Source organism: Arachis hypogaea, chromosome 11, assembly GCF_003086295.3.
Source record: "Arachis hypogaea cultivar Tifrunner chromosome 11, arahy.Tifrunner.gnm2.J5K5, whole genome shotgun sequence".
Taxonomy (NCBI): Eukaryota; Viridiplantae; Streptophyta; class Magnoliopsida; order Fabales; family Fabaceae; genus Arachis; species Arachis hypogaea.
Genome location: NC_092046.1, coordinates 101,816,709 through 101,843,588, shown reverse-complemented (window position 1 = coordinate 101,843,588; position 26,880 = coordinate 101,816,709). Strand labels below are relative to the sequence as shown.

General features: G+C 35.9%; 1 protein-coding gene and 1 long non-coding RNA gene across 15 annotated transcripts; both read right to left on the bottom strand.

Annotated features, from left to right (window-relative positions):
- Positions 1-872: 872 nt before the first annotated feature.
- Positions 873-25,314, bottom strand: LOC112722323 (uncharacterized). 14 transcript variants are annotated; one of them, XM_072207053.1, is made up of 7 exons: positions 24,646-25,221; positions 24,330-24,478; positions 24,058-24,164; positions 18,813-19,411; positions 18,224-18,573; positions 12,983-13,581; positions 873-1,900 (listed from the first exon to the last, which is right to left on the bottom strand). In XM_072207053.1, the coding sequence occupies exons 6-7, from the start codon at positions 13,254-13,256 to the stop codon at positions 1,809-1,811; spliced, it is 366 nt and encodes a 121-aa protein (XP_072063154.1). In that variant the 5' UTR covers positions 13,257-13,581; positions 18,224-18,573; positions 18,813-19,411; positions 24,058-24,164; positions 24,330-24,478; positions 24,646-25,221; the 3' UTR covers positions 873-1,808. The 14 variants fall into 14 exon arrangements, with proteins under 14 accessions (XP_072063154.1, XP_072063164.1, XP_072063166.1 ...); XM_072207059.1 differs by lacking the exons at positions 873-1,900; positions 12,983-13,581 and adding an exon at positions 15,110-15,309 and having other exon boundaries at positions 18,224-18,331; positions 18,497-18,573; XM_072207057.1 differs by lacking the exons at positions 873-1,900; positions 12,983-13,581 and adding an exon at positions 15,110-15,309 and having other exon boundaries at positions 18,224-18,331; positions 18,497-18,573; positions 24,058-24,478; positions 24,646-25,314.
- On the bottom strand, positions 3,445-6,708 carry LOC140176375 (uncharacterized). The gene is made up of 2 exons (XR_011867650.1): positions 6,559-6,708; positions 3,445-3,644 (listed from the first exon to the last, which is right to left on the bottom strand). It is a non-coding gene; the product is annotated as an uncharacterized lncRNA (long non-coding RNA).
- Positions 25,315-26,880: the final 1,566 nt, after the last annotated feature.

Sequence of the window (26,880 nt, the reverse complement as noted above, 5' to 3'; positions counted from 1 at the left end):
CTTTCTTGGTATGTATCTATATTCTATAATTGGACATATAGATTAAAACAAAGTAAAGAACATCAGAATAAAAAAAGAAGGGCGAAACACACAGGAAAAAAATATTATGGTTTGAATGTAACCATACAATTAAGCTCAAAACTCACAGGCTGTGTGTTCTCTAGCTCAAAAATCATATCTCAGTAATATATGTCAAGCAAGTGAAAAATTAAGAGTTCCCATTATTCTCAATGTAAATCTTAGGGTGGTTTTAAAGTTTTAGTGTTTCTCGTTGATGAAATGTTGTTAACTAACTAACATCTAATGCTATATATACAAGGTGTGGATTGTTTTTTTTATGTTCAAGTCTCTAGTTTACTTCTTTTTTATTTTCTATTTAAACCAAACTCATCATATGCTAAAAGGGTAAACTATATGAAGAACTTGGAAAATTGATGGTTTAGAAGTTATATTAAACTCTCGTTGCAAGTATAGTTACTAAACTAAGTAATCAACCTTTCTTACAAACATTTTGGTTGTCACAAGTAAAATAAATAATAACTATAAAATAGACTCTTGGCAAGATATAAAAACTAGAAGTCCTATCCTGGTTATCCTTATCAATTGTAATGAGAATTGGATTTTTCTCCCACTTTGTTAACCTCTAATTATGAAGGTAAGTTAAGTGGATGAATTAATTTTTATTCCTCAAGTCCTAGTCTTTCCTTGGGAAAAGTCAGAGTTATTGGAATTCAAATTAATTCTTGAAGAATTCCAATTTTCAATCAACAATGAGTTTGATAACTCAAGAGTCACCAATTATTTAACCAAAGCCAAAAGGAAAAATATCTAAATTAAATTAAAAGCATTCATATAAATAAAGCAAAGCAAAATTAAATCTGAAAATACCTCGAATTGCATTCACAAAAGAAATTAAATCTAACATGGATATTCATAAATTAAATTAGAAAAATAAATAAAAGAAACATTGAACCTGTGATTGTAGAAGATGAAATCCTAAATCCTAATGCTAATCCTAATCCTAAGAGAGAGGAGAGAATCTCTCTCTCTAAAAACTACATCTAAAACTATGAAAAGTGAATTATGAGTGCATGATTATGAATGGATGCATTCCCCCACTTTATAGCCTCTAATCTGTGTGTTCTGGCCTGAAAACTGGGTCAAAAGCAGCCCAGAAATCGCCCCCTGTGATTTCTGCTACGTTCAGGTCGCAGGCAAGTGACGCGGAGGCGTCGTCCACTCGGTGGCGTGGATTGAAGTTCGCAGATGCGACGCGGGCGCGTCATTCACACGTTCGCATCGCCTAACAATGGGGCAGCTATGGCAAATTATATATCAAATCGAAGCCCCGGACGTTAGCTTTCCAACGCAACTAGAACCGTGTCATTTGGACCTCTGTAGCTAAAGTTATAGCTGTTTGAGTGCAAAGAGGTCACGCTGGATAGCTTAGTAGTTTCTCCAACTTCTTGTATTCCTTCCACTTTTGCATGCTTCCTTTCTATCCTCTGAGTCATTCCTGCCCTGTAATCTCTGAAATCACTTAACACACATATCAAGGCATCTAATGGTGATAAGAGAGGATTAATATTAGCAATATAAAGGCCAAAGAAGCATGTTTTCAATCATAGCACAAAATCAGGAAGGAAGACATAAAGCATGCGATTAGTATGAATAAATGGGTAAAGAGTTGATAAAAACCACTCAATTGAGCACAAGATAAACCATGAAATAGTGGTTTATCAACTCCCCACACTTAAACATTGCTCCGTCCTCGGTGCATGCTAAGATGTGCGAGTGGACGGGTTGCTTCAACTGACGCTTTTCTCATCAAGGAATGTGCGTAGGAACTTGTTTGTCTCTCCCATGTAAACGTCTTCCGGTTCTCTTCCTAGTGGCCATCCTGAAAGAAAAAAGGAAGAAACGTAACCCAAAACAAAGATAAAAAAAACAAATAAACATGGGTTGGTTAAATGCCAAAAATGAGGGTCTCAATTACATGGTAGCTACAACTTGCAAGTGAGGAAAGAATAGAAGTACATGGCAAATCAAGAGTGCAAAAATTTGCAACAATTGGGGAGAGAGTGGGGAAGGAGAGATAATATAAATTCATGTCAATGCAAAAGTAATACAGATATAAAAGATTGGCATTGATTTAAATAATATTACTCAATCAGAATAAAACAAGTCACTAAGCACCTAAAATAATTCAAGAGAAGATGCAACAGTTAAATAAGAAAATTTTAACACCAAAGGAAACATAATTAATTTAGAAAAGAAAATAAAAATATGCACAAAATTGAGATGCAATGAATGAAATATGCAAATAAATTAAGTAAAATAGAATGAAGGTGAAAAGGAATGAGAAGTTAAAAAGATGAAGAGAAATAAAGTAAGAAAGGAGAAAGAAATTAGGATTTGGGGAAGAAAAGATAAGATATTTTTGGCTGATCTGGATATTCTGTGCGCCGCATGCGACACGGACGCGTGAGTAACGCGGTCGTGTGGTGCGCGATAAGGTCAGGTGACGCAGACGCGTGGATCACGCGATCGCGTGACCTGATTTATGCGATTGGCACGAGGGCAGCCTCGCGGTCGCGCAACTCTCTGTTTAAATGTCCTTTTGCCAAATTATTGAGTGACGCGGTCGCATGGTTGATGCGATCGCGTGGATGGCCATATGTTGAAAATGACGCGGACGCGTGGGGCATGCGTTCGCATGGTAAGGCTTGTGCTTCTAGCACCGTTCCAGCCCCATTCCAGCCCAACTTACTGCCTTACACCCTTTTTACGTCGATTTACAGGGCCACGCGGTCGCGTGGGTGACGCGATCGCGTGGGAGGCATGTTTCCCATATGACGCAGACGCGTCAACGACGCGGTCGCGTGGGTCAAATTGTGCCAAAGGCACGCCTGTAGCCACGCTCTCGCGTGACTTTCTGTTCGATTTCTTTTCTTCCCAATGCACTGTTGACGCGGACGCGTCAGCGACGCTGCCGCGTCGTGTGCGTGCTTTTTTTTTTATATATGCAGTATGCAGAATGCAATGCTAATGTAGATGCAATAAATAATTCCAGGTTCAATGAAAATAAAATAAAATAAAAACAAACAAAACGAAATAAAATTGAAAAAGGAACGATCATACCATGGTGGGTTGTCTCCCACCTAGCACTTTTATTTAAAGTCCTTAAGTTGGACATTTGATGAGCTTCCTGTTATGGTGGCTTATGCTTGAACTCATCCAGGAATCTCCACCAATGTTTGTGATTCCTGTAACGACCCAACTTCTAATACATCATGATCGTACCAAAAGTAAGGAATTACTGACTTGTTTTCCTCATTAACTATTTGCTATTAAGCCTTTAGTTCGATATCGCGATTCAATTTTAGTAAAAATACCAGAAATTTTTGTTTTTTTTATTAAAATCATATAGCAAACATCACCAAGTAATAATAATCACATAATTACTAATAATAATTTCTGTCATACAAAAGATTTAAAATAAAACTTAGATACAAATCCTATCCCTCTGTATAAAATAAAAATCTTAAGCAATAAGGGCGAGGGAACTCTATGAAAGCAAATTAACTCATAAATAAATTCTAGAATCGCCCGCAGCTTCAAACTGAATCTTCGAACCTGTATCACTGAAAGGGTGGAAAATTTGGAGTGAAAACAAACCACACGTTCTCAGTAGGGAATGGGAATGCCGTAAAAGTAATGACTGACATGAAAATAATTAACTTTGCTTAATAAACCCTCTTCGTCAAACCCTTTGAAATACTTTTTAATCTTATTTTAGATAAATAGTTACTTTCTTTAGATTCCTAAACCCAAAACAGATCTCAATCACAAAATTTGACATATTAAATATCTTTCAGCCACATAATTGATTCTCAGTCACAACAAACAGTTATCAATCATCTCTATACATTCACAGACTACTAGCACAAGTAAGAAACTCAATTAAACACAAATAAATCACAATAAAACAAAGAACACAATCACAAAGAAGTAATATAAGAAAACACAATCAACTACAAATGCACAACCAATATGATGCATGTCTGTCCTAAGCAGGCCATGAGCTCACGTGTCAGTTTACACCCTGCAGCCCGACATTACCTACGATCAAGTCCCAGATATGGCTTCCCTTTGTGTCCTTAGTGCATGTGTCGGTGGTAAGAATACCACTCCTTCGTGACTACCGGCAGTCGGCGCGAAGCCCGACCCCATTATATACGCACAAGGGGAAACAGTGATCCTCAGTTCGTGGGCGTCCCCGAGATCAATTCACAAACAAAACAGAGATCTTCAGTTCGTGGGTTATACCCGAGATCGATACACAATAACATAGCGATCTTCAGTTCGTGGGTTATACCCGAGATCAACATACAACAATTCATGGGTTATTCCCGTAATCAGTGATTATCAGTCCGTGGGTTTTTCCCGCATATAAAATAAATAACAATTTATAGGTTTCCCCGAGATCAATGATCATTCAGTTCGTGGGTACATCCCGATTTTAACCAATTATCAATTCATGGATTTTTCCCGTAGTTAAACAACTAACAGTTCGTGGGGATTTCCCGTATTTTATCACTTTTCATTTTCCTTTCTAAAACTCAACAATCCATATATCAGTTCCCCATTCTCTTTTCCCTTTGAAACCTTAACATATTTTCTTAAACCTTTCTTAACTTTCTCAAGCATTCGTTGGCAAAAATCTCAATCATCAATTCAGTTCATAATCTCTGCTTTAGCAACCTTGAGTCAAGCCAACTTTAAAACTATTTTTCAGTTTAGTCCTCTATCAAAAGACTCAAAAAAATCATTTATTTTAATTTCATTAAACATGTTTCAAAACATAGCCTCTCATTAGAAGTAATCAAATAAAACTTAAATAATCATTTTTCAAATCCAAATCTTCTAAAATAACTTCTCAAATAAACCTCAAATTTTATAAAATTTCGGCAGCACCTCCCCTAAAACTCGGACTTAGCCACCCTTACGGGTTCCCTCTTTCTCAACAAGTCTCCCCCTTTCCTCAACAACTACCAAATAAGAGGTTCTCAAATCAATTAGAAAATTCACAATTTACAATAGCCAACAGTTCGGTCATAACCCACAATTCCCACATAAACCATCAATTCAACTTTCACCTCATCAATTCGTAACTAACTTTCACTTATCATAGGATTTTTTCAAAATTAAACTCAATAACTAGTATTCCAAGAAACTTGGTGTTGAGGTAATTTGGTCACAATAAAAACTTGTACCATCTCTCTTATAATTCTGTTATTGTTTCCTAAGAAAATGCAGAAAAACAGCAGCAAGTAGTAAGTTTGATAAATTTATTAAAAATCCAGTTTTCACTCAATGCCTTTCAAAATTCACGACCTCAAACAAGACTCTTTTAGCTTTTTATTGAATCAAATTCCAGATTAATACCATGTCATATGAAAAAGTTATGAAGTGAGAAACACAGCCAGGCCTTTTAGAATTCGGTTTCCAAAATCCAGTGAGTTATCCATACTCTTTTCAACATATCTACTTGGTTAAATAGGATATTGACATGAAATTTAAAATGAAGATTGTGGACACAGGAAGCTTGAAAATGCCGTTAGTTTCAGCTCAAATACTTACCAGAATTGAAAGTTAAGTGAGTTGGAAGTTGGTGCTTCTGCAGTAAAGAAACAGAATTTTCTGCAGAAACCATCAATCTTCAAAAATTCATTTCTCCCAAAATACTCATCAATAAATTCTGAATTTTTTATGAGATGCTCAAAACACAGTAAAGTTTCATCCAAAAATAGTTTCATTCAAGTATATGACCTGGGATGCTCCCAGAAATTGATTCTTTCTACTGTCATGTATGCAGAAATTCTGCCTTAAGCATTTTCAACAACCTTACTTATCAAAAACCACATTTGAACTTATAACCCTTCCAAAATCACACGTTTAACCTCTTTCCAGTTATTCAAAATTGTCTTCATTGCCAACACAGCCCAAGAACCCAGAATCAATAATTCACACGATGTCAAGTACTTAAGCATCATCAAACCTTTTCTTTTCTACACTATGCCAAGCATAATTTTCCATATACACTCATCATCATTCAAACACACAATAACTCATCAATTCACACCAGCAAGCTCAGCAACAAAAGTAACACCATTTATTCTATCCCTTACAATATTCAGTACGCACAATCATCAAATCAATCACCAACTACAGTTATAATTCAACTCAATTCCATCCACATCAGAGAAAACAATATCAATTACAACTTCAAACACTCACAACAAAGCCCAAAGACATTCGCAGCCTTAACCTGAATTCAATAATCCAATTGAAGCACTAAAACATCATCAAACTTATTCCAAATCTCACAACAGCATCTAAATTCAATCACAGCTCAGAATAATCACAACAACCAACTAATTCCACCTGCATTTCAAGTCATTCATGTTAATTAAGAAATTCTTAACCTTTGTTAACCATTTGCACTTATCCAATAACTTTGTAGGCATTCTAAATTAAAAACGTTAAATCTCCTACCTCAAAGTTGAAACTTGCAAAAATCACTAAACGCAGCTGCTCCATTAGCAGTTTCCAGCATCTATTTCCATGGCAGCAACAATGACAAAGTTAAACGCCTCCTCTCCTCTCCGATTTGGGATTCCAGAAGTAGCAGCCATTTTCAAACAGAACCAGCAGCATCGTGAGGTGGTCACGGCAGCAATCAGAAACAGTGAATTCAAATAGGATAATAGTAAAAATTCTGTAAACTGCATGCTAACTCAAATTGAAGCAAGAGCCAGAATGCCTTACCTCAATTAGACAATAATAACAGAACGAGGAAATGGCGGCAGCAGGAGCATTAACCGGAATAATAGTAGTCTCATTTTCTTAAGGCAGCGACGATGGTTGCAACAGGACAAAGGATTTGAATCGAATAGGAAGCAAGAGCAAACACAACTCAGGAAAATTCAGGACAAGGAATGTACTAAAAAGTTAAATAGTTAACAAGGATGGCAGTGACAAAGGAAGTGTGTAAATGGAACAGAATCAAATAAAGTAATAGACCAGAGCCAGAACAGCAACTCCGGTGGTCTTCTCCAGCAACAAAGACGATAGTTTGGCTTACCATCTTCAACAGCGGCATGGATTGGCGACTGATGGACCTTCAGTGGCAGCAAGATAGCAACATCCGTAGTAGCTCCGTCGTGACTGGCGCGAAATAGAGGCTCTGCTCCTCAGTGGCGTCTTCTCCATCAATGGCGACTTGGACCACAGGAACCTAGGCAGTGGCGACGGCAACCACCACGGCGCGTTCACAGCTCCTCCCTCATCTCTGTCTTCCTCAATGACGGGGCGTGCTCCAAGGTTGCGGCAGGAAGATCGACAACGTTCGGTCTCCATAGCGATGGCGGTGAGACGCCGGTGATGGCGAGCTACACAGCGGCTGGGTGCGACGACTCCTCTTCTTCCTCGCGTCGTCCCTGGCTCACGGCACACTCTCCTCTCGAACGGGTCTGTTCGACAGCAGCGGCAAGGAGCACGATGGTACTTCGTCCGCTTCTCTCTGCAACGGCGTCGGCGGCGTGTTCCAGGACGGCGGCAGTGACGGTGAACAATCCTCGCTTCCTCTCTTTCCCTCAGCTCTCTCAGAAGTCCTCCCCTTTTTTGTGTGTGTGCTGTTTACGTTGAAGGTGATGAAAGGGGGGTGTGGGCTGCGTTTCAAAGGCTGGGGAAAGGGGAAAAATTAAGGTTAGGTTTTCTCAATTTGGGAAATTAGGGTTTCTGAGTTTGATTTGGGAATTAGGGTTAGAAATTAGGATTTTATAAAAGAATATGGATAGATATGAATAGATATTTTGATAAAATTGAATAGTAGAGTAATTTTAGAATCAAATATACTCTATTAAAAATATTTAGGAACATTATTTATCAACATATTGCTAAGTTCAATCAATTATTTCTAATTTAAATTATAAAATGAACAAGTTAATTATATTTTGTAAAGTACAATTTAAATTCAAATATCAATTTTCTAGATTAAATCATACAAATCTCTATTATTTTTCTATCTCTGAAACTTTAATTTCAATTTATAAAATAATTAATTATAATAAAAATTGTACATAAATATTAATTGACTTAAACTTAAAGTATTTATAAATATCAATCTAATCATTTCTAATAAAATAATTTCTAGGAGTTCAAGTTAATAACATAATTCATCCAAAATAGAATTTATTTAAATTAAATTATACAATTCTTCTTATTTTTCAATTATCAAAATTATAATTTCAATTATACCAAATATCTAATAAAGATTATATAAAAATTCTAATTAATTTAAACTTCAATTATCATGAAAATGTATTTAATTACCTTTAGTAAAATAATTTTCTTAAAATAAAGTTATCAACAAATAAAATAAATCACAAATTACTAATTATTTGATTTTCAAAAACTAGGGTTGTTACATTCTACCCACCTTAGAAAAATTTTCGTCCTCGAAAATTGCTAGAATAAAATAAGTTCAAACTTAAATAAAAGAAAACAGAATATATGAACAGAAACATAGGCATTATCAAGGATGAATACTCAAAGAGTCAGATTCATAGGCAAGCAAAGTTATACAAGAATGACAAGGTATGGTTGGGAAACAATCAAATCACATTCTAAGGAGGAAATTCAAACTAGAGAATTCCAATGAAAGAAACGAAGAAAAGGATGGCATGAGTTCATGTGGCACGAATACAGATTATACGTTGAATCGAAACTAACTTCCTAACTTCTAACGCTCCCAAACCCCGTGAATCGCATTACCTATTCTTCTATTTCGTCTATGATAACCCATTAGTATTCCCATATACATAAATCATTAGTATTAAGTTGGCCAGACCTAATACCATGAAGTATGAAATGGTAACCTAACAGCGTTAATCATCAGACAGTCATGCAAATAAAACACAAACTCTTGTTACCAGAACAAGTCACAAAGCATGACAGACACTCAGAGTATGCAATGACGCATAGTCAGTCCATTCCAAGGTTCTAACAGGAACGAACTGCTCTGATACCATATTGTAACGACCCAACTTCCAATACGTCATGATCGTACCAAAAGTAAGGCGTTACTGACCTGTTTTCCTTATTAACTATTTACTATTAAGCCTTTAGTTCGATATCGCAATTCAATTTTAGTAAAAATACCAGAAATTTTTGTTTTTGTTTATTAAAATCATATAGCAAACATCACCAAGTAATAATAATCACATAATTACTAATAATAATTTCTGTCATACAAAAGATTTAAAATAAAACTTAGATACAAATCCTATCCCTCTGTATAAAATAAAAATCTTAAGCAATAAGGGCGAGGGAACTCTATGAAAGCAAATTAACTCATAAATAAATTCTAGAATCGCCCGCAGCTTCAAACTGAATCTTCGAACCTGTATCACTGAAAGGGTGGAAAATTTGGGGTGAGAACAAACCACACGTTCTCAGTAGGGAATGGGAATGCCGTAAAAGTAATGATTGACATGCAAATAATTAACTTTGCTTAATAAACCCTCTTCGTCAAACCCTTTGAAATACTTTTTAATCTTATTTTAGATAAATAGTTACTTTCTTTAGATTCCTAAACCCAAAACAGATCTCAATCACAAAATTTGACATATTAAATATCTTTCAGCCACATAATTGATTCTCAGTCACAACAAACAGTTATCAATCATCTCTATACATTCACAGACTACTAGCACAAGTAAGAAACTCAATTAAACACATAAACAAATCACAATAAAACAAAGAACACAATCACAAAGAAGTAATATAAGAAAACACAATCAAATACAAATGCACAACCAATATGATGCATGTCTGCCCTAAGCAGGCCATGAGCTCACGTGTCAGTTTACACCTTGCAGCCCGACATAACCTACGATCAAGTCCCAGATATGGCTTCCCTTTGTGTCCTTAATGCATATGTGTCGGTGGTAAGAATACCACTCCTTCGTGACTACCGGCAGTCGGCGCGAAGCCCGACCCCATTATATACGCACAAGGGGAAACAGTGATCCTCAGTTCGTGGTCGTCCCCGAGATCAATTTACAAACAAAACAGAGATCTTCAGTTCGTGGGTTATACCCGAGATCGATACACAATAACATAGCGATCTTCAGTTCGTGGGTTATACCCGAGATCAACATACAACAATTCATGGGTTATTCCCGTAATCAGTGATTATCAGTCCGTGGGTTTTTCCCGCATATAAAATAAATAACAATTTATAGGTTTCCCCGAGATCAATGATCATTCAGTTCGTGGGTACATCCCGATTTTAACCAATTATCAATTCATGGATTTTTCCCGTAGTTAAACAACTAACAGTTCGTGGGGATTTTCCGTATTTTATCACTTTTCATTTTCCTTTCTAAAACTCAACAATCCATATATCAGTTCCCCATTCTCTTTTCCCTTTGAAACCTTAACATATTTTCTTAAACCTTTCTTAACTTTCTCAAGCATTCGTTGGCAAAAATCTCAATCATCAATTCAGTTCATAATCTCTGCTTTAGCAACCTTGAGTCAAGCCAACTTTAAAACTATTTTTCAGTTTAGTCCTCTATCAAAAGACTCAAAAAAATCATTTATTTTAATTTCATTAAACACGTTTCAAAACATAGCCTCTCATTAGAAGTAATCAAATAAAACTTAAATAATCATTTTTCAAATCCAAATCTTCTAAAATAACTTCTCAAATAAACCTCAAATTTTATAAAATTTCGGCAGCACCTCCCCTAAAACTCGGACTTAGCCACCCTTACGGGTTCCCTCTTTCTCAACAAGTCTCCCCCTTTCCTCAACAACTACCAAATAAGAGGTTCTCAAATCAGTTAGAAAATTCACAATTTACAATAGCCAACAGTTCGGTCATAACCCACAATTCCCACATAACCCATCAATTCAACTTTCACCTCATCAATTCGTAACTAAGTTTCACTTATCATAGGATTCTTTCAAAATTAAACTCAATAACTAGTATTCCAAGAAACTTGGTGTTGAGGTAATTTGGTCACAATAAAAACTTGTACCATCTCTCTTATAATTCTGTTATTGTTTCCTAAGAAAATGCAGAAAAACAGCAGCAAGTAGTAAGTTTGATAAATTTATTAAAAATCCAGTTTTCACTCAATGCCTTTCAAAATTCATGACCTCAAACAAGACTCTTTTAGCTTTTTATTGAATCAAATTCCAGATTAATACCATGTCATATGAAAAAGTTATGAAGTGAGAAACACAGCCAGGCCTTTTAGAATTCGGTTTCCAAAATCCAGTGAGTTATCCATACTCTTTTCAACATATCTACTTGGTTAAATAGGATATTGACATGAAATTTAAAATGAAGATTGTGGACACAGGAAGCTTGAAAATGCCGTTAGTTTCAGCTCAAATACTTACCAGAATTGAAAGTTAAGTGAGTTGGAAGTTGGTGCTTCTGCAGTAAAGAAACAGAATTTTCTGCAGAAACCATCAATCTTCAAAAATTCATTTCTCCCAAAATACTCATCAATAAATTCTGAATTTTTTATGAGATGCTCAAAACACAGTAAAGTTTCATCCAAAAATAGTTTCATTCAAGTATATGACCTGGGATGCTCCCAGAAATTGATTCTTTCTACTGTCATGTATGCAGAAATTCTGCCTTAAGCATTTTCAACAACCTTACTTATCAAAAACCACATTTGAACTTATAACCCTTCCAAAATCACACGTTTAACCTCTTTCCAGTTATTCAAAATTGTCTTCATTGCCAATACAGCCCAAGAACCCAGAATCAATAATTCACACGATGTCAAGTACTTAAGCATCATCAAACCCTTTCTTTTCTACACTATGCCAAGCATAATTTTCCATATACACTCATCATCATTCAAACACACAATAACTCATCAATTCACACCAGCAAGCTCAGCAACAAAAGTAACACCATTTATTCTATCCCTTACAATATTCAGTACGCACAATCATCAAATCAATCACCAACTACAGTTATAATTCAACTCAATTCCATCCACATCAGAGAAAACAATATCAATTACAACTTCAAACACTCACAACAAAGCCCAAAGACATTCGCAGCCTTAACCTAAATTAAATAATCCAATTGAAGCACTAAAACATCATCAAACTTATTCCAAATCTCACAACAGCATCTAAATTCAATCACAGCTCAGAATAATCACAACAACCAACTAATTCCACCTGCATTTCAAGTCATTCATGTTAATTAAGAAATTCTTAACCTTTGTTAACCATTTGCACTTATCCAATAACTTTGTAGGCATTCTAAATTAAAAACGTTAAATCTCCTACCTCAAAGTTGAAACTTGCAAAAATCACTAAACGCAGCTGCTCCATTAGCAGTTTCCAGCATCTATTTCCATGGCAGCAACAATGACAAAGTTAAACGCCTCCTCTCCTCTCCGATTTGGGATTCCAGAAGTAGCAGCCATTTTCAAACAGAACCAGCAGCATCGTGAGGTGGTCACGGCAGCAATCAGAAACGGTGAATTCAAATAGGATAATAGTAAAAATTCTGTAAACTCCATGCTAACTCAAATTGAAGCAAGAGCCAGAATGCCTTACCTCAATTAGACAATAATAACAGAACGAGGAAACGGCGGCAGGAGGAGCATTAACCGGAATAATAGTAGTCTCATTTTCTTAAGGCAGCGACGATGGTTGCAACAGGACAAAGGATTTGAATCGAATAGGAAGCAAGAGCAAACACAACTCAGGAAAATTCAGGACAAGGAATGTACTAAAAAGTTAAATAGTTAACAAGGATGGCAGTGACAAAGGAAGTGTGTAAATGGAACAGAATCAAATAAAGTAATAGACCAGAGCCAGAACAGCAACTCCGGTGGTCTTCTCCAACAACAAAGACGATAGTTTGGCTTACCATCTTCAACAGCGGCATGGATTGGCGACGATGGACCTTCAGTGGCAGCAAGATAGCAACATCCGTAGTAGCTCCGTCGTGACTGGCGCGAAATAGAGGCTCTGCTCCTCAGTGGCGTCTTCTCCATCAATGGCGACTTGGACCACAGGAACCTAGGCAGTGGCGACGGCAACCACCACGGCGCGTTCACAGCTCCTCCCTCATCTCTGTCTTCCTCAATGACGGGGCGTGCTCCAAGGTTGCGGCAGGAAGATCGACAACGTTCGGTCTCCATAGCGATGGCGGTGAGACGCCGGTGATGGCGAGCTACACAGCGGCTGGGTGCGACGACTCCTCTTCTTCCTCGCGTCGTCCCTGGCTCACGGCACACTCTCCTCTCGAACGGGTCTGTTCGACAGCAGCGGCAAGGAGCACGATGGTACTTCGTCCGCTTCTCTCTGCAACGGCGTCGGCGGCGTGTTCCAGGACGGCGGCAGTGACGGTGAACAATCCTCGCTTCCTCTCTTTCCCTCAGCTCTCTCAGAAGTCCTCCCCTTTTTTGTGTGTGTGCTGTTTACGTTGAAGGTGATGAAAGGGGGGTGTGGGCTGCGTTTCAAAGGCTGGGGAAAGGGGAAAAATTAAGGTTAGGTTTTCTCAATTTGGGAAATTAGGGTTTCTGAGTTTGATTTGGGAATTAGGGTTAGAAATTAGGATTTTATAAAAGAATATGGATAGATATGAATAGATATTTTGATAAAATTGAATAGTAGAGTAATTTTAGAATCAAATATACTCTATTAAAAATATTTAGGAACATTATTTATCAACATATTGCTAAGTTCAATCAATTATTTCTAATTTAAATTATAAAATGAACAAGTTAATTATATTTTGTAAAGTACAATTTAAATTCAAATATCAATTTTCTAGATTAAATCATACAAATCTCTATTATTTTTCTATCTCTGAAACTTTAATTTCAATTTATAAAATAATTAATTATAATAAAAATTGTACATAAATATTAATTGACTTAAACTTAAAGTATTTATAAATATCAATCTAATCATTTCTAATAAAATAATTTCTAGGAGTTCAAGTTAATAACATAATTCATCCAAAATAGAATTTATTTAAATTAAATTATACAATTCTTCTTATTTTTCAATTATCAAAATTATAATTTCAATTATACCAAATATCTAATAAAGATTATATAAAAATTCTAATTAATTTAAACTTCAATTATCATGAAAATGTATTTAATTACCTTTAGTAAAATAATTTTCTTAAAATAAAGTTATCAACAAATAAAATAAATCACAAATTACTAATTATTTGATTTTCAAAAACTAGGGTTGTTACATTCTACCCACCTTAGAAAAATTTTCGTCCTCGAAAATTGCTAGAATAAAATAAGTTCAAACTTAAATAAAAGAAAACAGAATATATGAACAGAAACATAGGCATTATCAAGGATGAATACTCAAAGAGTCAGATTCATAGGCAAGCAAAGTTATACAAGAATGACAAGGTATGGTTGGGAAACAATCAAATCACATTCTAAGGAGGAAATTCAAACTAGAGAATTCCAATGAAAGAAACGAAGAAAAGGATGGCATGAGTTCATGTGGCACGAATACAGATTATACGTTGAATCGAAACTAACTTCCTAACTTCTAACGCTCCCAAACCCCGTGAATCGCATTACCTATTCTTCTATTTCGTCTATGATAACCCATTAGTATTCCCATATACATAAATCATTAGTATTAAGTTGGCCAGACCTAATACCATGAAGTATGAAATGGTAACCTAACAGCGTTAATCATCAGACAGTCATGCAAATAAAACACAAACTCTTGTTACCAGAACAAGTCACAAAGCATGACAGACACTCAGAGTATGCAATGACGCATAGTCAGTCCATTCCAAGGTTCTAACAGGAACGAACTGCTCTGATACCATATTGTAACGACCCAACTTCCAATACGTCATGATCGTACCAAAAGTAAGGCGTTACTGACCTGTTTTCCTTATTAACTATTTACTATTAAGCCTTTAGTTCGATATCGCAATTCAATTTTAGTAAAAATACCAGAAATTTTTGTTTTTGTTTATTAAAATCATATAGCAAACATCACCAAGTAATAATAATCACATAATTACTAATAATAATTTCTGTCATACAAAAGATTTAAAATAAAACTTAGATACAAATCCTATCCCTCTGTATAAAATAAAAATCTTAAGCAATAAGGGCGAGGGAACTCTATGAAAGCAAATTAACTCATAAATAAATTCTAGAATCGCCCGCAGCTTCAAACTGAATCTTCGAACCTGTATCACTGAAAGGGTGGAAAATTTGGGGTGAGAACAAACCACACGTTCTCAGTAGGGAATGGGAATGCCGTAAAAGTAATGATTGACATGCAAATAATTAACTTTGCTTAATAAACCCTCTTCGTCAAACCCTTTGAAATACTTTTTAATCTTATTTTAGATAAATAGTTACTTTCTTTAGATTCCTAAACCCAAAACAGATCTCAATCACAAAATTTGACATATTAAATATCTTTCAGCCACATAATTGATTCTCAGTCACAACAAACAGTTATCAATCATCTCTATACATTCACAGACTACTAGCACAAGAAACTCAATTAAACACATAAACAAATCACAATAAAACAAAGAACACAATCACAAAGAAGTAATATAAGAAAACACAATCAAATACAAATGCACAACCAATATGATGCATGTCTGTCCTAAGCAGGCCATGAGCTCACGTGTCAGTTTACACCTTGCAGCCCGACATAACCTACGATCAAGTCCCAGATATGGCTTCCCTTTGTGTCCTTAGTGCATATGTGTCGGTGGTAAGAATACCACTCCTTCGTGACTACCGGCAGTCGGCGCGAAGCCCGACCCCATTATATACGCACAAGGGGAAACAGTGATCCTCAGTTCGTGGTCGTCCCCGAGATCAATTTACAAACAAAACAGAGATCTTCAGTTCGTGGGTTATACCCGAGATCGATACACAATAACATAGCGATCTTCAGTTCGTGGGTTATACCCGAGATCAACATACAACAATTCATGGGTTATTCCCGTAATCAGTGATTATCAGTCCGTGGGTTTTTCCCGCATATAAAATAAATAACAATTTATAGGTTTCCCCGAGATCAATGATCATTCAGTTCGTGGGTACATCCCGATTTTAACCAATTATCAATTCATGGATTTTTCCCGTAGTTAAACAACTAACAGTTCGTGGGGATTTCCCGTATTTTATCACTTTTCATTTTCCTTTCTAAAACTCAACAATCCATATATCAGTTCCCCATTCTCTTTTCCCTTTGAAACCTTAACATATTTTCTTAAACCTTTCTTAACTTTCTCAAGCATTCGTTGGCAAAAATCTCAATCATCAATTCAGTTCATAATCTCTGCTTTAGCAACCTTGAGTCAAGCCAACTTTAAAACTATTTTTCAGTTTAGTCCTCTATCAAAAGACTCAAAAAAATCATTTATTTTAATTTCATTAAACACGTTTCAAAACATAGCCTCTCATTAGAAGTAATCAAATAAAACTTAAATAATCATTTTTCAAATCCAAATCTTCTAAAATAACTTCTCAAATAAACCTCAAATTTTATAAAATTTCGGCAGCACCTCCCCTAAAACTCGGACTTAGCCACCCTTACGGGTTCCCTCTTTCTCAACAAGTCTCCCCCTTTCCTCAACAACTACCAAATAAGAGGTTCTCAAATCAGTTAGAAAATTCACAATTTACAATAGCCAACAGTTCGGTCATAACCCACAATTCCCACATAACCCATCAATTCAACTTTCACCTCATCAATTCGTAACTAAGTTTCACTTATCATAGGATTCTTTCAAAATTAAACTCAATAACTAGTATTCCAAGAAACTTGGTGTTGAGGTAATTTGGTCACAATAAAAACTTGTACCATCTCTCTTATAATTCTGTTATTGTTTCCTAAGAAAATGCAGAAAAACAGCAGCAAGTAGTAAGTTTGATAAATTTATTAAAAATCCAGTTTTCACTCAATGCCTTTCAAAATTCATGACCTCAAACAAGACTCTTTTAGCTTTTTATTGAATCAAATTCCAGATTAATACCATGTCATATGAAAAAGTTATGAAGTGAGAAACACAGCCAGGCCTTTTAGAATTCGGTTTCCAAAATCCAGTGAGTTATCCATACTCTTTTCAACATATCTACTTGGTTAAATAGGATATTGACATGAAATTTAAAATGAAGATTGTGGACACAGGAAGCTTGAAAATGCCGTTAGTTTCAGCTCAAATACTTACCAGAATTGAAAGTTAAGTGAGTTGGAAGTTGGTGCTTCTGCAGTAAAGAAACAGAATTTTCTGCAGAAACCATCAATCTTCAAAAATTCATTTCTCCCAAAATACTCATCAATAAATTCTGAATTTTTTATGAGATGCTCAAAACACAGTAAAGTTTCATCCAAAAATAGTTTCATTCAAGTATATGACCTGGGATGCTCCCAGAAATTGATTCTTTCTACTGTCATGTATGCAGAAATTCTGCCTTAAGCATTTTCAACAACCTTACTTATCAAAAACCACATTTGAACTTATAACCCTTCCAAAATCACACGTTTAACCTCTTTCCAGTTATTCAAAATTGTCTTCATTGCCAATACAGCCCAAGAACCCAGAATCAATAATTCACACGATGTCAAGTACTTAAGCATCATCAAACCTTTTCTTTTCTACACTATGCCAAGCATAATTTTCCATATACACTCATCATCATTCAAACACACAATAACTCATCAATTCACACCAGCAAGCTCAGCAACAAAAGTAACACCATTTATTCTATCCCTTACAATATTCAGTACGCACAATCATCAAATCAATCACCAACTACAGTTATAATTCAACTCAATTCCATCCACATCAGAGAAAACAATATCAATTACAACTTCAAACACTCACAACAAAGCCCAAAGACATTCGCAGCCTTAACCTAAATTCAATAATCCAATTGAAGCACTAAAACATCATCAAACTTATTCCAAATCTCACAACAGCATCTAAATTCAATCACAGCTCAGAATAATCACAACAACCAACTAATTCCACCTGCATTTCAAGTCATTCATGTTAATTAAGAAATTCTTAACCTTTGTTAACCATTTGCAATTATCCAATAACTTTGTAGGCATTCTAAATTAAAAACGTTAAATCTCCTACCTCAAAGTTGAAACTTGCAAAAATCACTAAACGCAGCTGCTCCATTAGCAGTTTCCAGCATCTATTTCCATGGCAGCAACAATGACAAAGTTAAACGCCTCCTCTCCTCTCCGATTTGGGATTCCAGAAGTAGCAGCCATTTTCAAACAGAACCAGCAGCATCGTGAGGTGGTCACGGCAGCAATCAGAAACGGTGAATTCAAATAGGATAATAGTAAAAATTCTGTAAACTCCATGCTAACTCAAATTGAAGCAAGAGCCAGAATGCCTTACCTCAATTAGACAATAATAACAGAACGAGGAAACGGCGGCAGGAGGAGCATTAACCGGAATAATAGTAGTCTCATTTTCTTAAGGCAGCGACGATGGTTGCAACAGGACAAAGGATTTGAATCGAATAGGAAGCAAGAGCAAACACAACTCAGGAAAATTCAGGACAAGGAATGTACTAAAAAGTTAAATAGTTAACAAGGATGGCAGTGACAAAGGAAGTGTGTAAATGGAACAGAATCAAATAAAGTAATAGACCAGAGCCAGAACAGCAACTCCGGTGGTCTTCTCCAGCAACAAAGACGATAGTTTGGCTTACCATGTTCAACAGCGGCATGGATTGGCGACGATGGACCTTCAGTGGCAGCAAGATAGCAACATCCGTAGTAGCTCCGTCGTGACTGGCGCGAAATAGAGGCTCTGCTCCTCAGTGGCGTCTTCTCCATCAATGGCGACTTGGACCACAGGAACCTAGGCAGTGGCGACGGCAACCACCACGGCGCGTTCACAGCTCCTCCCTCATCTCTGTCTTCCTCAATGACGGGGCGTGCTCCAAGGTTGCGGCAGGAAGATCGACAACGTTCGGTCTCCATAGCGATGGCGGTGAGACGCCGGTGATGGCGAGCTACACAGCGGCTGGGTGCGACGACTCCTCTTCTTCCTCGCGTCGTCCCTGGCTCACGGCACACTCTCCTCTCGAACGGGTCTGTTCGACAGCAGCGGCAAGGAGCACGATGGTACTTCGTCCGCTTCTATCTGCAACGGCGTCGGCGGCGTGTTCCAGGACGGCGGCAGTGACGGTGAACAATCCTCGCTTCCTCTCTTTCCCTCAGCTCTCTCAGAAGTCCTCCCCTTTTTTGTGTGTGTGCTGTTTACGTTGAAGGTGATGAAAGGGGGGTGTGGGCTGCGTTTCAAAGGCTGGGGAAAGGGGAAAAATTAAGGTTAGGTTTTCTCAATTTGGGAAATTAGGGTTTCTGAGTTTGATTTGGGAATTAGGGTTAGAAATTAGGATTTTATAAAAGAATATGGATAGATATGAATAGATATTTTGATAAAATTGAATAGTAGAGTAATTTTAGAATCAAATATACTCTATTAAAAATATTTAGGAATATTATTTATCAACATATTGCTAAGTTCAATCAATTATTTCTAATTTAAATTATAAAATGAACAAGTTAATTATATTTTGTAAAGTACAATTTAAATTCAAATATCAATTTTCTAGATTAAATCATACAAATCTCTATTATTTTTCTATCTCTGAAATTTTAATTTCAATTTATAAAATAATTAATTATAATAAAAATTGTACATAAATATTAATTGACTTAAACTTAAAGTATTTATAAATATCAATCTAATCATTTCTAATAAAATAATTTCTAGGAGTTCAAGTTAATAACATAATTCATCCAAAATAGAATTTATTTAAATTAAATTATACAATTCTTCTTATTTTTCAATTATCAAAATTATAATTTCAATTATACCAAATATCTAATAAAGATTATATAAAAATTCTAATTAATTTAAACTTCAATTATCATGAAAATGTATTTAATTACCTTTAGTAAAATAATTTTCTTAAAATAAAGTTATCAACAAATAAAATAAATCAAAAATTACTAATTATTTGATTTTCAAAAACTAGGGTTGTTACATTCTACCCACCTTAGAAAAATTTTCGCCCTCGAAAATTGCTAGAATAAAATAAGTTCAAACTTAAATAAAAGAAAACAGAATATATGAACAGAAACATAGGCATTATCAAGGATGAATACTCAAAGAGTCAGATTCATAGGCAAGCAAAGTTATACAAGAATGACAAGGTATGGTTGGGAAACAATCAAATCACATTCTAAGGAGGAAATTCAAACTAGAGAATTCCAATGAAAGAAACGAAGAAAAGGATGGCATGAGTTCATGTGGCACGAATACAGATTATACGTTGAATCGAAACTAACTTCCTAACTTCTAACGCTCCCAAACCCCGTGAATCGCATTACCTATTCTTCTATTTCGTCTATGATAACCCATTAGTATTCCCATATACATAAATCATTAGTATTAAGTTGGCCAGACCTAATACCATGAAGTATGAAATGGTAACCTAACAGCGTTAATCATCAGACAGTCATGCAAATAAAACACAAACTCTTGTTACCAGAACAAGTCACAAAGCATGACAGACACTCAGAGTATGCAATGACGCATAGTCAGTCCATTCCAAGGTTCTAACAGGAACGAACTGCTCTGATACCATATTGTAACGACCCAACTTCCAATACGTCATGATCGTACCAAAAGTAAGGCGTTACTGACCTGTTTTCCTTATTAACTATTTACTATTAAGCCTTTAGTTCGATATCGCAATTCAATTTTAGTAAAAATACCAGAAATTTTTGTTTTTGTTTATTAAAATCATATAGCAAACATCACCAAGTAATAATAATCACATAATTACTAATAATAATTTCTGTCATACAAAAGATTTAAAATAAAACTTAGATACAAATCCTATCCCTCTGTATAAAATAAAAATCTTAAGCAATAAGGGCGAGGGAACTCTATGAAAGCAAATTAACTCATAAATAAATTCTAGAATCGCCCGCAGCTTCAAACTGAATCTTCGAACCTGTATCACTGAAAGGGTGGAAAATTTGGGGTGAGAACAAACCACACGTTCTCAGTAGGGAATGGGAATGCCGTAAAAGTAATGATTGACATGCAAATAATTAACTTTGCTTAATAAACCCTCTTCGTCAAACCCTTTGAAATACTTTTTAATCTTACTTTAGATAAATAGTTACTTTCTTTAGATTCCTAAACCCAAAACAGATCTCAATCACAAAATTTGACATATTAAATATCTTTCAGCCACATAATTGATTCTCAGTCACAACAAATAGTTATCAATTATCTCTATACATTCACAGACTACTAGCACAAGTAAGAAACTCAATTAAACACATAAACAAATCACAATAAAACAAACAACACAATCACAGAGAAGTAATATAAGCAAACACAATCAAATGCAAATGCACAACCAATATGATGCATGTCTGTCCTAAGCAGGCCATGAGCTCACGTGTCGGTTTACACCCTGCAGCCCGACATTACCTAGGAACAAGTCCCAGATATGGCTTCCCTTTGTGTCCTTAGTGCATATGTGTCGGTGGTAAGAATACCACTCCTTCGTGACTACCGGCAGTCGGCGCGAAGCCCGACCCCATTATATACGCACAAGGGGAAACAGTGATCCTCAGTTCGTGGGCGTCCCCGAGATCAATTTACAAACAAAACAGAGATCTTCAGTTCATGGGTTATACCCGAGATCAATACACAATAACATAGCGATCTTCAGTTCGTGGGTTATACCCGAGATCAACATACAACAATTCATGGGTTATTCCAGTAATCAGTGATTATCAGTCCGTGGGTTTTTCCCGCATATAAAATAAATAACAATCTATAGGTTTCCCCGAGATCAATGATCATTCAATTCGTGGGTACTTCCCGATTTTAACCAATTATCAATTCATGGATTTTTCCCGTAGTTAAACAACTAACAGTTCGTGGGATTTTCCCGTATTTTATCACTTTTCATTTTCCTTTCTAAAACTCAACAATCCATATATCAGTTCTCCATTCTCTTTTCCCTTTGAAACCTTAACATATTTTCTTAAACCTTTCTTAACTTTCTCAAGTATTCATTCGCAAAAATCTCAATCATCAATTCAGTTCATAATCTCTGCTTTAGCAACCTTGAGTCAAGCCAACTTTAAAACTATTTTTCAGTTTAGTCCTCTATCAAAAGACTCAAGAAAATCATTTATTTTAATTTCATTAAACACCTTTCAAAACATAGCCTCTCATTAGAAGTAACCAAATAAAACTTAAATAATCATTTTTCAAATCCAAATCTTCTAAAATAACTTCTCAAATAAACCTCAAATTTTATAAAATTTCGGCAGCACCTCCCCTAAAACTCGGACTTAGCCACCCTTACGGGTTCCCTCATTCTCAACAAGTCTCCCCCTTTCCTCAACAACTACCAAATAAGAGGTTCTCAAATCAGTCAGAAAATTCACAATTTACAATAGTCAACAGTTCGGTCATAACCCACAATTCCCACATAATCCATCAATTCAACTTTCACCTCATCAATTCGTAACTAACTTTCACTTATCATAGGATTCTTTCAAAATTAAACTCAATAACTAGTATTCCAAGAAACTTGGTGTTGAAGTAATTTGGTCACAATAAAAACTTGTACCATCTCTCTTATAATTCTGTTATTGTTTCCTAAGAAAATGCAGAAAAACAGCAGCAAGTAGTAAGTTTGATAAATTTCTTAAAAATCCAGTTTTCACCCAACGCCTTTCAAAATTCACGACCTCAAACAAGACTCTTTTAGCTTTTTATTGAATCAAATTCCAGATTAATACCATGTCATATGAAAAAGTTATGAAGTAAGAAACACAGCCAGGCCTTTTAGAATTCGGTTTCCAAAATCCAGTGAGTTATCCATACTCTTTTCAACATATCTACTTGGTTAAAAAGGATATTGACATGAAATTTAAAATGAAGATTGTGGACACAGAAAGCTTGAAAATGCCGTTGGTTTCAGCTCAAATACTTACCAGAATTGAAAGTTAAGTGAGTTGGAAGTTGGTGCTTCTGCAGTAAAGAAACAGAATTTTCTGCAGAAACCATCAATCTTCAAAAATTCATTTCTCCCAAAATACTCATCAATAAATTCTGAATTTTTTATGAGATGCTCAAAACACAGTAAAGTTTCATGAAAAAATAGTTTCATTCATGTATATGACCTGAGATGCTCCTAGAAATTGATTCTTTCTACTGTCATGTATGTAGAAATTCTGCCTTAAGCATTTTCAACAACCTTACTTATCAAAAACCACATTTGAACTTATAACCCTTCCAAAATCACACGTTTAACCTCTTTCCAATTATTCAAAATTGTCTTCATTGCCAACACAGCCCAAGAACCCAGAATCAATAATTCACACGATGTCAAGTACTTAAGCATCATCAAACCTTTTCTTTTCTACACTATGCTAAGCATAATTTTCCATATACACTCATCATCATTCAAACACACAATAACTCATCAATTCACACCAGCAAGCTCAGCAACAAAAGTAACACCATTTATTCTATTCCTTACAACATTCAGTATGCACAATCATCAAATCAATAACCAACTACAGTTATAATTCAACTCAATTCCATCCACATCAGAGAAAACAATATCAATTACAACTTCAAACACTCACAACAAAGCCCAAAGACATTCGCAGCCTTAACCTGAATTCAATAATGCAATTGAAGCACTAAAACATCATCAAAATTATTCCAAATTTCACAACAGCATCTAAATTCAATCACAGCTCAGAATAATCACAACAACCAACTAATTCCACATGCATTTCAAGTCATTCATGTTAATTAAGAAATTCTTAACCTTTGTTAACCATTTGCACTTATCCAATAACTTTGTAGGCATTCTAAATTAAAAATGTTAAATCTCCTACCTCAAAGTCGAAACTCGCAAAAATCACTAAATGCAGCTGCTCCATAGCAGTTTCCAGCATCTATTTCTATGGCAGCAACAATGACAAAGTTAAACGCTTCCTCTCCTCTCCGATTTGGGATTCCAGAAGTAGCAGCCATTTTCAAACAGAACCAGCAGCATCGTGAGGTGGTCACGGCAGCAATCAGAAACAGTGAATTTAAATAGGATAATAGTAAAAATTCTGTAAACTCCATGCTAACTCAAATTGAAGCAAGAGCCAGAATGCCTTACCTCAATTAGACAATAATAACAGAACGAGGAAACGGCAGCAGCAGGAGCATTAACCGGAATAATAGCAGTCTCATTTTCTTAAGGCAGCGACGATGGTTGCAACAGGACAAACGATTTGAATCGAATAGGAAGCAAGAGCAAACACAACTCTGGAAAATTCACGACAAGGAATGTACTAAAAAGTTAAATCGTTAACAAGGATGGCAGTGACAAAGGAAGTGTGTAAATGGAACAGAATCAAATAAAGTAATAGACCAGAGCCAGAACGGCAACTCCGGTGGTCTTCTCCAGCAACAAAGACGACAGCTTGGCTTACCATCTTCAGCAGCAGCATGGATTGGCGGCGATGGACCTTCAGTGGCAGCAAGATAGCAACATCCGTAGTAGCTCCGTCGTGACTGGCGCGAAATAGAGGCTCTGCTCCTCAGTGGCGTCTTCTCCATCAATGGCGACTTGGACCACAGGAACCTAGGCAGTGGCGACGGCAACCACCACGGCACGTTCACAGCTCCTCCCTCATCTTTGTCTTCCTCAATGACGGGGCGGACTCCAAGGTTACAGCAGGAAGATCGACGACGTTCGGTCTCCATAGCGATGGCGGTGAGACGCCGGTGATGGCGAGCTACACAGCGGCTGGGTGCAACGACTCCTCTTCTTCCTCGCGTCGTCCCTGGCTCGCGGCACTCTCTCTTCTCGAACGGGTCTGTTCGACAGCAGCGGCAAGGAGCACGATGGTACTTCGTCCGCTTCTCTCTGCAACGGCGTCAGCGGCGTGTTCCGGGACGGTGGCAGTGACGGTGAACAATCCTCGCTTCCTCTCTTTCCCTCAGCTCTCTCAGAAGTCCTCCCCCTATTTTGTGTGTTTGCTGTTTACGTTGAAGGTGATGAAAGCGGGGTATGGGCTGCGTTTCAAAGGCTGGGGAAAGGGGAAAAATTAGGGTTAGGTTTTCTCAATTTGGGAAATTAGGGTTTCTGAGTTTGATTTGGGAATTAGGGTTAGAAATTAGGATTTTATAAAAGAATATGGATAGATATGAATAGATATTTTGATAAAATTGAATAGTAGAGTAATTTTAGAATCAAATATACTCTATTAAAAATATTTAGGAACATTATTTATCAACATATTGCTAAGTTCAATCAATTATTTCTAATTTTAATTATAAAATGAACAAGTTAATTATATTTTGTAAAGTACAATTTAAATTCAAATATCAATTTTCTAGATTAAATCATACAAATCTCTATTATTTTTCTATCTCTGAAACTTTAATTTCAATTTATAAAATAATTAGTTATAATAAAATTGCACATAAATATTAATTGACTTAAACTTAAAGTATTTATAAATATCAATCTAATCATTTCTAATAAAATAATTTCTAGGAGTTCAAGTTAATAACATAATTCATCCAAAATAGAATTTATTTAAATTAAATTATACAATTCTTCTTATTTTTCAATTATCAAAATTATAATTTCAATTATACCAAATATCTAATAAAGATTATATAAAAATTCTAATTAATTTAAACTTCAATTATCATGAAAATGTATTTAATTACCTTTAGTAAAATAATTTTCTTAAAATAAAGTTATCAACAAATAAAATAAATCACAAATTACTAATTATTTGATTTTCAAAAACTAGGGTTGTTACAATTCCAATGGCCTCCGGGATCCCAAACTAGGCACGTAAAGCCCTTGAGCAGTTTTAAACAGGTTCTCAGGCTTCCAGTGTGCTGAATGTCAGAACAGACTCCAGGATCCTAAACTTTGCTTTTACACCCGTCTTTGTGTTGATCATCATGATTCCATCTGGGTAGCAAGCAATCTGAATTCTCACTAAAGCGGCCAAACAACTTCCTAGACCCATTCAGTTGAGCTCTACACCAACCTTTGCATTTAAACTTAAAGTTTCTAACCATAATGAACCTTGCAGGACAATTTTTACCACTGACCATCTTCCTCTTACTCTTTATGCCACAAAGTGCTCTAAGTTGACCATCTGTCTCCAGTAGCCCATATTCAAGTGGAATTAGAAAGCTAACGGATATGAATTTTACCCACTTGAATGTTGTGAAGGATGATGGCAACTTAGGGGGAGGGGTCTCCAATAACATCGGCAAGGTGATTTCGAGCTCCATTCCCCTGGGCTCTTCTTTAACAGCTTCCACCTTTTTGCAAGTTTCTTCAATGTCAACCTCTTCCTCTTGGTAGCTTTCTTCCAATTCGATCTCTTCTTCATTATTTACCAAGAGTGTGAGAGGTTGTGCTTTTTCTTCTTCCATCTCCATGTCAAGTTCAATGGGAGAGGATTCAATTGCAGATAAGAAATCATCAATGATTGAATCCATCTCTTGATCAACCTCTTCAAAGTCTTCAACCATGATATGTCTTGGAGGTTGTACACCCTCTTCAACATCAATTTTAAACGTCTTTGAAGGAGGCTCTATGTCTTGACTTTCCCAAGGAGGTTCAGCATCTCCTAAGTCTTCAACCACTTCTTCTTCTTCAATAATTCCGGCTTCCTCCACTTGTTCCAGTACAA

What these genes read in the sequence shown, in the direction of transcription:
- LOC112722323 (XM_072207053.1), bottom strand. Translation starts at nt 13,256, where the DNA reads ATGGAGACCGAACGTTGTCGATCTTCCTGCCGCAACCTTGGAGCACGC. An exon ending in CCATGCCGCTGTTGAAGATG is followed by an intron (nt 1,901 to 12,982) that starts GTAAGCCAAACT and finishes TTTTTCTTTCAG; the next exon opens with GATGGCCACTAGGAAGAGAA.